The 11,982-nt window shown below is 35.5% G+C and overlaps 1 protein-coding gene across 1 annotated transcript in view; it reads right to left on the reverse strand.

Moving 5' to 3' along the window:
* The window catches only part of LOC101895362 (cell adhesion molecule DSCAML1), a 79,791-nt gene extending 71,546 nt beyond the window's left edge, over window positions 1–8,245 (reverse strand). Inside the window, exons 1-2 of the mRNA XM_059121753.1 lie at window positions 7,617–8,245; window positions 1,763–1,869 (exon numbers count right to left, since the gene is read on the reverse strand). Of these exons, the coding sequence (XP_058977736.1) occupies window positions 1,763–1,869; window positions 7,617–8,049 (540 nt within the window). The 5' untranslated portion in view covers window positions 8,050–8,245. The remainder of the gene's footprint in view (window positions 1–1,762; window positions 1,870–7,616) is intronic.
* Window positions 8,246–11,982: the final 3,737 nt, after the last annotated feature.

The following is an 11,982-nucleotide window of genomic DNA, read 5'->3' on the forward strand; positions in this document are numbered from 1 at the left end:
TGGTACCTCCCCTGAATATGAAAAATATCGGAACAATTTTTCTGGTATCTCCCACAACACGGGTCAAAATTTTGCAAAACTTCATCAATCATGAAACTCGAAATAAGCATCTGATTAATTCTAAACTTCACACATTCCAACATTTCTACTAACAGAAGATGTGTTGTGAATATGGTAGATATCGGCCCCACAAAGGGGTCAAATTTTGAATAACAAATGCTCACAAAGGGTTCAATATTTCCAATAACAGAATGCCCATAAAAGCAAAATAAGTATCTGATTCTCTTTAAATTTCACGCAACTCAATAATTTTACTATCGAAAGATCTGATGTGAAGATGGGATAGGATGGGCACAAGTGGGTCACAATATTTATATCTCTCATAATATGCGAAATAAGCATATGATTTCTTTTAAACTTCGCAAATCCCAATACTTATACTAACACAGTATCTGGTGTGAAGGTGATACATATCGGCCCACCCCTTCTTGTTTCTATGAACGGAAATCACGGTTGAACGAAAATGTTGGTATTTTTCACACAAAAGTTACTGTCCATTTCACCCTCAAAATATTACCCGATGAACATCCAAAACATTAAACTTCTGCTTTTTCCTAAGTTCAAACCTTATGTTATATTATAGACTGGTCTATAACTCTGACCCATATGTCGACTGCATAATCAGTAAAAAAAATGTTTTGATCCATCCTCCATTCTGATTGTAAGCCTAATTCCATTCTATTCCGATCATAACCCTGTAGCGTGATAAAAAATTAACGTGGACAAATGGACGGACGGACACACATATATAGATCGACTTAGCTAGAAATAGGAAGATCGATATATAACATCATGGGTCTAGGACTAATATTTCGTTTCGTTTTTGGCCCAATCAAACTTTTAATATATCTTAAAACTATTAAAAAAGTATGCCATACATTTCATACCTATTTCACACATTGGAAAAATCATCAAAAGATCAAAAGAGTTCATTATTACAAAACAACCTCAAGAAGAGCCAATCCAAAGGCTTTATTAAAAATTCCTTTCTCTCAAATAAGCTATTACTTAAGAAAACTAAAGAATATTCCCTTTGACTTCCCATCACTAATAGAAGGTTTGAAATCAATATTTTTAGCTTTCTTCATTTTGATTAAGAAAAAAACTAAGGTGTGCCACATGAAAAGGATATTCCTGAAATTTTGTTGAAAAAAAAAAAAAAAAAAAAAAAAATACAAAATTCTTTCAGATATATCCCTTACATACCAACCACCTACTGTGTCAGTAGGTGTATTCTTTAGATTATCAACAAAGCCAATTGAAAAATTTTTTGCATAAAAGAAAATGGAATTTTTTGTGAAAATATTTTTTTTTAATATTCTTTAAAATGGTAAAGAAAAAATGAAAGAAAAAGAAAAGTGCATTATTGCTTTCTAGTGGTGCTGGTGCAATTTTGTGCTTGAAATAAATCTTCTTAGTGAGTTCTGTTTTTTTCATTTCTGGTGAAATTTCTCTTTGCTACTTTGTTAGAAAAATAAGAAAATATTTGTTTTTTAATTGCTCTTTTTTTTTGTAATTTATTGTTGGTGCATTGGTGCTCTTTGGCTTGTTTTTGGGTGAAGAGAAATTAGATAATCAAGGTGATTTGAAAAGGTTGAAAAAATCAATCAAATAAAAAGTTGTAAAATAAAAAGAAAAATAACGCTTTCTTACTTTAAAACCGTTTACATACCTTGGCCGGTGTTGCAGAATCTCCACTCACCCTGTGACCGCCTAAATTATTGACAACACACGTAAAGGTGGCATCACGTCCCTGGGCCACCGTTACATTTTCCAAGGGTATTACGAAATCCGGTTCGAATGCACTGACTGCAGCCGAGGGTTGATTGTGCGATGAGAACGTTGCCGATAGCGACGAAGACGACGACGACGAGGATGTGGAGGATGCCATCGAGTGCGGTCCCACGTAACCGTGTCGTGTTGAGTACGGTGAGATTTGAGAGTAAATTTTGTTGGAAATGCAAAAATCTTTGATTTCATACATTTTTTTTTTTTTTGAGATTTGATAACAACAAGAACAAAATGTGTTTAGTTTTATAATTAAAAGCATTTGTATTTTTTTTTTCATCTTTCTAATAAATAAATATTTAAATGCAATAAAGGTATTGAATTGTTAGGGTAAGTAATGTGTGGTTTAAGAGGAGCTGTAAATGTTATGTTGCCAAGGGCAACAAAATTGAGATTTTGTTCCAAAATTATAGATAATTTAAAATTAGTTACATATCTCAAATAAAATTTAATTATGTAACTTTTTTACCATCACAAATTTTAATTAGAAACTTGAAAATGGCTTAAAATTAAGCTAGTGATATCTAGAGCTATTTTAAATACTCGATTCCATATTACAGTCACTAAGACAGGAATATCAAACAGTGCCCCCTATTAAGTTTATGTCAAAGCTAGGATCGGTATGGATCTATATTGACAATATTAAAAACAAAAACTTCTCTGAGCTTTATTCTAAGCCTATACATATGCTGGAAAATTCGCTTGAAATCTAAACAAGTAAAAAAGCTGTAAGTTTGGCCGGGCCGATTTTCAAAAAAAAAAAAAAAAAAAAAAAAAAAAAAAAAAAAAAACACACAAATAAAATCCGTTAAAAATTAGGTTAACATGTTAAAAATACCGAATGTAGCCGTATATTATGGTCCATACGACGACGTGGACCTGGCAACTTTTGTCATAAGCTATTACAATATTCAAATGAGAAACTTGAAAAAAAAAACTGTTTATAATGTAGCTAAAATCATCAAAATACCGAATATAGGGAGGTACCATGGGGGTTATAAAACGTGGACCTGCACAGACAATTTTCTTTCTTAGGCTGTAATATTCATTGCGAACTTCAAACAATTCCTGTGAATAATGTCGCTAAAATCATCAAAATACCGAATATCGGAAGGTACCGTTGAATGGGGGCTATACGAAGACGTGGGCTTACACAGACAGTTTTCTGTTTTAGGCTGTAGTATCCACTTCGAACTTCAAATACCAAATTCGAAACAAATCCGGTAAATAATGTCGCTAAAATCATAAAAGTACCGAATATCGGGAGGTACCGTTGTATGAGGGCTATACGAAGACGTGGACCTACACAGACAATTTTCTGTCTTAGGCTGTAGTATTCATTGCGAACTTCAAATAACTAATTCGAAACAAATCCGGTGAATAATGTAGCTAAAATCATAAAAACCGTTATATGATGGCTATACGAAGACGTGGACCCACATGGCCAATTTTCAATACCAAAAGTCCTGAAGACATAATACACATTTGAGTAAAATTTTATTAACTTACTTCATCTCGTTCAGAAGCTAGAGTGATTTCCACAGACGGACAAACAGACGGACATCGCTAAATCGACATAGAATTTTATGCTGATCAAGAATATATATACTTTGTGGGGTCTAAAATGTATATTTCGATGTTTTACAAACGGAATGATAAACTTAATATACCCTCCATACTATGGTGGAGGGTATAACAAATATATATGGCCACAAGAAACTGCTATTAGGTTATTTTACCTACTGGTGGACCTATGATCGGTATTCTATAAAATTTTTGTTGAAACCTCAAAACTAAAGAATGCCATGAGGATAAGTTTTGTGGTGAATATAGCTCAACTCGGACAAATATAGACTATTTTCAACTCCAAACCGCTGATCTCAACAGATTGTCGCACTGACGAGAGGGCGCCTATAACTCGACTTAAATTGGTATGCTGGTCACGGAAAAATTCTTTATGGGATCTCCTACGATTATTTGGAAGTGTGAATAACCTAACAACTAAGTTAATGAACCCACAATCTTACGGCCAATAAACATCGATCGTGCCAACTTTGTCATAACCTCCAGAAATTGGCATTATGATCAAATAGGGTGTTCTCAATTTTAACAACTTCAATCAGGTTATCAAAATACAGTCGCTTCAGCTGGAAGAGACTGATCCTCTTTTGAGTCTATTTTCTTTCTATTGCGGTGTAAGTTCTTGCGCTTTTTGGGATATCAATGGCTTTAACCCGAGCTCATTTTTCAATATTTGCGAATGGAATATTGCGATATGTTCAGCTAACGAGCCATTTTTCGGCCACTGCGATGCAGGTTTCTACCAAGTCGCTTCTCTACTTTTCGAACCATTTGTGCTGATTTTGCTGTTTTCTTCCGTCCACTTCCTTGAAGTCGTGCAACGCTACTAGTATCACGGTAACGAGCGATTGTACGAGACGCAAAAGATTTATTCACATTTAAATGCTGGAGTGCTAAACGATACCCACTTGTGTCTATCACGCTTAAATTCCATCACGAATAACTTGTTTTCTGGAAAATTCTCACCAAAATGCTTTTGTACTCTTGTAAACAATATAATGAGCAGTCACTGGAATAATTTAACAGCTGTCGGACGAGTGGTATAGAAATGACAGCAGTATGAAGTTGGTTGCAGTTTTTTCATGCACAATAAACCTGATATCGGATAAATATATATATATATATATATGGGAGCTTTATCCAAATCTGAACCGATCTTGACAAAACTTCACTAATTTTGAAGAACTTGTTTCTGGAATGATTTCGGTCGGATGTGCTGAAACACATCCTATTTGCACGATTATTACTCATTTGGCGCACAATAAAAATGAAATCGGACGAAAAGATATGTGGGAGCTATATATAAATCTAAACCGACCTGTACTTTGTTTACAAAAATACATTGACAGACACACAGACGGACGGATATGTGTAAATCGTCTCAGAATGTGATTATATGCAGATCATCAGAAGGAACTATGGGTCTTAATCGGTTCCTTCTCCATGTTACAAAAAAAAAAAAAAAAAAAAAAACAAAAAAAATGCACAAAGATATAATAACCTAACCACATTGTGGTGAAGGGTATAAAAACTGGTTTAAAAGAATCAGACGGTTTTACCGACAGATGCATACTTTATTAAATTATTTAAATATATTTAGACTTCTGTTATGATTATTTTAACTGTTGACCCTATACGGAGTAGGACTTAGGACGTATCGGACCTAAATAAATATGATGTAAGTATTGCGATTTGCCAGGTTTAGACTATTTTAGTTATTTCCTTCACTTTATTTGAGATACGTGATAATTTTTGGAAAATGTTCAAATGTGCGTGGGATACCAGATATAGTCGATCGAATTCATACTTACTATAATAGAGGTAAAACTATTGGTATAGGAAAAATTACAAGAAAATCGAACATTTATATCAAAGTATGTGCAAAATCATATATTCCACATTAATTTCAGGTTTCTGGTTGAAAGGCATTTTCTTGATGTAGTGGACCAATATTGTCCATTTTCGCAACTGACCGACCATTGATGCACGTATAAGGTTTTGCAAAGTTGGAGCAAAATCAGATTATCCTTTCCCTTTCTGTACAGGTATTTTTTTTTTAAATTTCGATTTTTTCGGGAGAAGGTGCCAGAAAGAGTGAACCGGTTTTGTCCATCTCCGGACTTTATCTAAGTTTGACAATAATATTAGGATGAACCAAGTTTGGATCAAATCGGATAATCCCTTCGACAGTTATCGTGCGCGACGTACGGATGGATGCACGGACATCGACATCGACTACAAACGTCTTGAAGCGGATTTCGTCCACATAGACCTAGGACCTAAAACCATTTTGGCCGTATCAAATGATATATATACCCTCTCTAGCCATATGGCTGGGGGTATAAAAATATATAATAATAATCATTATTACACTTTTGCGGCTTGTAGAAAGTCCTTGTCATATTTTCCTTCCTTCAAAATTTTGAACTAATTTGTTTCTTTTGGTTGAGTTATTTCTTATAAAGGGTGATTTTTTTGAGGTCAGGATTTTCATGCATTAGTATTTGACAGATCACGTGGGATTTCAGACATGGTGTCAAAGAGAAAGATGCTCAGTATGCTTTGACATTTCATCATGAATAGACTTACTAATGAGCAACGCTTGCAAATCATTGAATTTTATTACCAAAATCAGTGTTCGGTTCGAAATGTTTTTCGCGCTTTACGTCCGATTTATGGTCTACATAATCGACCAAGTGAGCAAACAATTAATGCGATTGTGACCAAGTTTCGCACTCAGTTTACTTTATTGGACATTAAACCAACCACACGAATGTGTACAGAAGAGAATATTGCGTCTGTTTCTGATAGTGTTGCTGAAGACCGTGAAATGTCGATTCGTCGCCGTTCGCAGCAATTGGGTTTGTGTTATTCGACCACATGGAAGATTTTACGCAAAGATCTTGGTGTAAAACCGTATAAAATACAGCTCGTGCAAGAACTGAAGCCGAACGATCTGCCACAACGTCGAATTTTCAGTGAATGGGCCCTAGAAAAGTTGGCAGAAAATCCGCTTTTTTTATCGACAAATTTTGTTCAGCGATGAGGCTCATTTCTGGTTGAATGGCTACGTAAATAAGCAAAATTGCCGCATTTGGAGTGAAGAGCAATCAGAAGCCGTTCAAGAACTGCCCATGCATCCCGAAAAAAGCACTGTTTGGTGTGGTTTGTACGCTGGTGGAATCATTGGACCGTATTTATTCAAAGATGCTGTTGGACGCAACGTTACGGTGAATGGTGATCGCTATCGTTCGATGCTAACAAACTTTTTGTTGCCAAAAATGGAAGAACTGAACTTGGTTGACATGTGGTTTCAACAAGATGGCGCTACATGCCACACAGCTCGCGATTCTATGGCCATTTTGAGGGAAAACTTCGGAGAACAATTCATCTCAAGAAATGGACCGGTAAGTTGGCCACCAAGATCATGCGATTTGACGCCTTTAGACTATTTTTTGTGGGGCTACGTCAAGTCTAAAGTCTACAGAAATAAGCCAGCGACTATTCCAGCTTTGGAAGACAACATTTCCGAAGAAATTCGGGCTATTCCGGCCGAAATGCTCGAAAAGTTGCCCAAAATTGGACTTTCCGAATGGACCACCTAAGACGCAGCCGCGGTCAACATTTAAATGAAATTATCTTCAAAAAGTAAATGTCATGGACCAATCTAACGTTTCAAATAAAGAACCGATGAGATTTTGCAAATTTTATGCGTTTTTTTAAAAAAAAAAAAAAATTATCAAGCTCTTAACAAATCACTATTTAGTTGGCTTTATTAAGTTTGCATTATTAATTCATTATTTTCGTTATGCTTATTTTAAAATTGCCTCTTTTAAATAAAAAAATGAATTTTGATTAAAGCTCCTAACCGTTAATTCCTCTTAAACCACGCATGTCACAAAGCTGATTTAAAATGTAGATTTTCTTTAAAATAAATATAAACAACTGCATATAAACGCTGTGGGAGTTTTGCAACAAAAATCATAATCGAATAAAAATAAATACAATACAATAATATATTATAAAATAAAATAAAAAATAACGAGCGTTCATTTAGTTAAAAAGAAGAGAATACGTTTTGTTTGCAAAACTCAAACACAAACATCAGTCAAAGTCAGAGCAAAAATTAACAGAGGCAACAGCAGCAAAACAACTACAAAAACCCCAAAAGGCTGGCAACTACTCACCTATACAATTGCAGAGCAGAAATATCACCAGGAAATGCCATCGGATGATATTTAAATGGGCATTTATAATTTGTTTTAAATTAACAGCAATTTGTTGCTGTAAATGCAGGGGTTTTCGTTGTGGTGTTGGTGACAGCGGTGGTGGTAGTGGTGGTGATGGTAATGGGGCTGGTGGCAATGACAATGACGACGACTTATGTCTTAAATGCTGATGTGTGTGTTGTTGCAGATGCTGTGGTGGAGGCTCCTGCTGCCGTTGCAGCAGCAACACTTCATACTGCTGTTGTTGCTGTTCCTGCTGCTGCCGTTGATGCGGATATTGTGGCTCATGTGACAGCAAATGCCTGGGGTTCGCCAGACTTTGTTGGTTGTTGTTAATGGTGCGGCAGTTATGCTGACTATGGCTAGGTTGTTGCTGTTGCATGTTTATCATCTTAACAAATTTAAGAGCATCTCTTGTGTCCTCTCGCAATGGTAGTTGACAAAAGTTGGGCGCTGAAAAAAAGAACGGGGAAATAAAACGACAAAATTAGGGAGATGGCGTAAAAAACAAGCACCCAATTTCAAATGGCTACTAACACTTAATAATAATAGCAGTAAACGAGCAATAAATGTCTGAACTTTGTTTTCATTAGTTTTTCTGTTCTTCTATTTTTTTCATTGTTTAGATTGTTGACATTTAATGTGTTTTCAGTTCTATTTTTTTTATTTTCAAAATAAAATACTTTGAATATATTTATTTCTCATTTGGTAACTATGTTTTTTTCTGTTATTCCCTTTTTTATCATTGCCATCAATGGCAGTGGCTGTCCGTGCTGTTGTGCTCGGACGACAACGCTTAATTAATGGATGACATTTTGCAATAAAAAGTTCATTTCGGTTGTTTTGTCGTAGTTCTGGTCCCTGGCATTTTTGTTTTAATTGCATTTTGTTGTTGCTGTTTTTTTTTTATTCTTTAGGTTTTTTGTTTGGTTCTACCACAAAATGTTGTTAAAATAATAAATTTTATTTCGCATTTGTTCAGTAGACAAACAACATTGTTAAAAAGTACCAAGTTTGTTTAAATACACAGTTTAAATGTTTGCACAATGGGTTGGAGAATAAATTTTTAATTAAAACATATTTTTTATTTTTTGGTCAAAATGGTGGAACACTCAAAATGTCTTCTAATACTAAATTTCTCACCTTGAAATATTTGTCTTAGACTCTAAAGTGTACATTCTATTGATGAGGATAAAATTTGATGAGGCTAAAACTACAGATAAAAAAATTGCAACAAAGTCAAACGCCATGAATTTTACATTTTTTTAAATTTCCTTAAATGAAAGCAAAAAATGTCGGAAATAGAATCAAATTTTAGAATCAGTTAAGATATGTTCGAATTGGTCACCTTTGGCACGAATTATGGCCTTCAAACAGCCAATGAAACCGTCACACGCAGCCCGAATATTGCTCTGCGGTATTTTGGCCCATTCCCAGCGAAGCGCTGGCTTGAGGTGATCGACACTTTTGTATTTGTAACCTTACTTTCCAAAATACTCCAGACACAATAGTCCAACGGATTAGTATCCGGAAATTTTGGTGGCCATTGTTCGCTGGAAATGAAGGGAGGAACCTTATTTTGTAAGCATTTTTAGGTGGCGCGTGCTGAGTGCGATGGTGCTGATTCCTGTTGGAATGTCCAAGATCTGCAGCCAAAATGTTTGCGTGCCCAAGCCTTTAATACACCGTCCAGAATATTTTCGCGATAATATTCGGCATTTATTCTGATGCCACGGTCGATTAATACGAGCAAAGTTCGACCATCGGCTGTTATGGCGTCCACACCATCGCCATGGCCGGCTTGAGGCTTGAGTTCTGGTGGTCAACCGAAGGTGCACATTTGCTGCTCAGCTGACCTCTTTGGCAAGTAAACACGATCATTTTGTTTGTTTACAAACTGCTGTACAACGAATGTTTTCTCATCGAAGAAAACCAAATTCGGCATTTTACCACTTTCGGCTAAGCGAAGCAACTCTTTAGCTCTTTTGGGTATATTTTCCTTCTGTTGCGGTGTAAGTTTTTGCACTTTTTGGATTTTCAATGGCTTTACTCCGAGCTCATTTGTCAATATTTGCCGAATGGAATATTGCGATATGTTTAGCTCACGAGCCACTTTTCGGCCACTGCGACGCGGTGGCGGTACTTTTCGAACCATTTCTGGTAATGTTGCTGTTTTCTTCCGTCCACTTCCTTGACATCGGGCTACGCTACCAGTATCACGGTAACAAGCGATGGTACAAGACACACAAGATTTATTCATACATAATAATGGAGGGCTCTAACGATAACCACTTGTGGTTTTCCAGCCATATATAAAGAAATCACACTATCACGCTTCAATTCCATCACGAATAACTTTTTTTTTCTGGAAAATTTGCAGTTTGTTTGTTGCAGTTTTTTTCATCTCACCCTGTATGTGGGAGGTATAGCTATATCTGAACCGATTTTCTGCAAATTTGATGTACTTACTTCTAGACTGAATTCGGTGGGATGTGCCAAAATACTGGTAATTTGGACTTATATTGTCCATTTGGTGCACATTATCCCGAAATCCGTTGAAGATATATGGGAGCTATATCTAAATTTCAACCCATTCTCACCAATTTTGAAAGGGTTCTTCCTTGGGACAAAAAATGTTGTTTGGAGAAATCCATCTCAATCGGATAATACATGCCACATGCAGTTAGGACAGACGAACGGACAGATGGACTGACATACATAAATCGACACAAAAAGTGATGCTTTGAAATCCCTAAGAATCTGTCTCGCTTCCTTTTTCATCTTACAGACAAATGCACAAAGATATAATACTCTTACCACTATGTGGTGTAGGGTATAAGAATGAACCTGTCCTAATTTTTTTAAAAAACAAAATAAATCCGTATTTTTTATACTTTTATACGTTTTAAACATGTAATACGAAAGTAGTGTTAAATCCGGTTCAACTTCGTACATCATAACATTTGGATAAAATGCGAGCGCCCAATTAAAACCATACACTAGTTTAATTTTCAACACCTCTATAAAGGGCAAACTTTTTCGATATCGTCTAATTGGAAATATTTCTCCACTTGAATTTAATTTTGAAGCAGCTTTAATTTTTGTCCGATTAAAATGAAAAAAATAAATTGACGGCAACTTTCTCCCAAATAAAGACTGTTTAAAAATCTGTCGATGACTTATTGATGCATGTACTGGTCTATCGTTCTGGAATGGACAGGTACCATTTAAAATTAATATTTAAAAACACTTTTAAGATACTTCATCCTAAGACACTTTTTATACCCTACACCACAAGTATTATGGCTTTGTGCATTTGTTTGTAACAGGCAAAAGGAAACGAGATAGATCCATAGTTCCTTTTGGTGATCTGCATAGAATCACATTCTGAGTCGATTTATGCACGTCCGTCCGTCCGATTGTCTGTCGTCCGTCTGTCCATGTATTTTTGTAAACAAAGTACAGTTCGCATTTATTGCCCTATCCAGATGAAATTCTTCACAAATCATTTGTTTGGTCCAAGGACGAAACCTATTCAAATTGGAGATAAGCGGTCAAAATTTAGATATAGTTCCCATATATATCTTCGTCCGATTTGCCTTTTATTGTGCACCAAACGTGTAATATCAGCCCGAATAGTATGGAATTTTGCACATACAACCAAATTAGGCCTGAAAATAAGTATGCCAAATTTTATTGGAGTCGGTTCAGAAATAGCTATAGCTCCCATATGTATTGTTCATCCGATTCGTATATGCACTCTGTAACAACAATATTTGGGGAAATATGTCAAATGCAGCTCAGAAATACATTTGCTAAATTTTATCGAGATCGGTTCAGATTTGGATCTAGCTCCCATATATAACTTCGTCCAATTTACCCTTTATTGTTCTCCAAACGTCTAATATTTGTCCAAATGGGATGGAATTTGGCACTTACGACCGAATTGAATTTAGAAGTTAGTATGTCAAATTTGGTGAAGATCGGCTCAGATAAAGCTATAGCTCCCATATATACTGTTCATCCGATTTGTTATATATGTTACCCACAACCTTAATATGCACTCCGTAACAACGATATTCAGGGAAAAACATCAAATACAGCTCAGAAATATCTTTGCCAAATTTTATCGAGATCGGTTCCGATTTGGATATAGTTCCCATATATATCGTTATCCGACTTCAAATTAATTGTGCACCAAATGGGCAATACAAGTCCGAATTTAAAGGTACAAATGTTTCCGCATATTTAGTCTTTTGAACTTTAAATTTTAATTATAAACATAGCGTGAATTCTCTCATAAAAACTTTTAATTGTTATGCGC

This window comes from Musca domestica, unplaced genomic scaffold (assembly GCF_030504385.1).
Source record: "Musca domestica strain aabys unplaced genomic scaffold, Musca_domestica.polishedcontigs.V.1.1 2, whole genome shotgun sequence".
Taxonomy (NCBI): Eukaryota; Metazoa; Arthropoda; class Insecta; order Diptera; family Muscidae; genus Musca; species Musca domestica.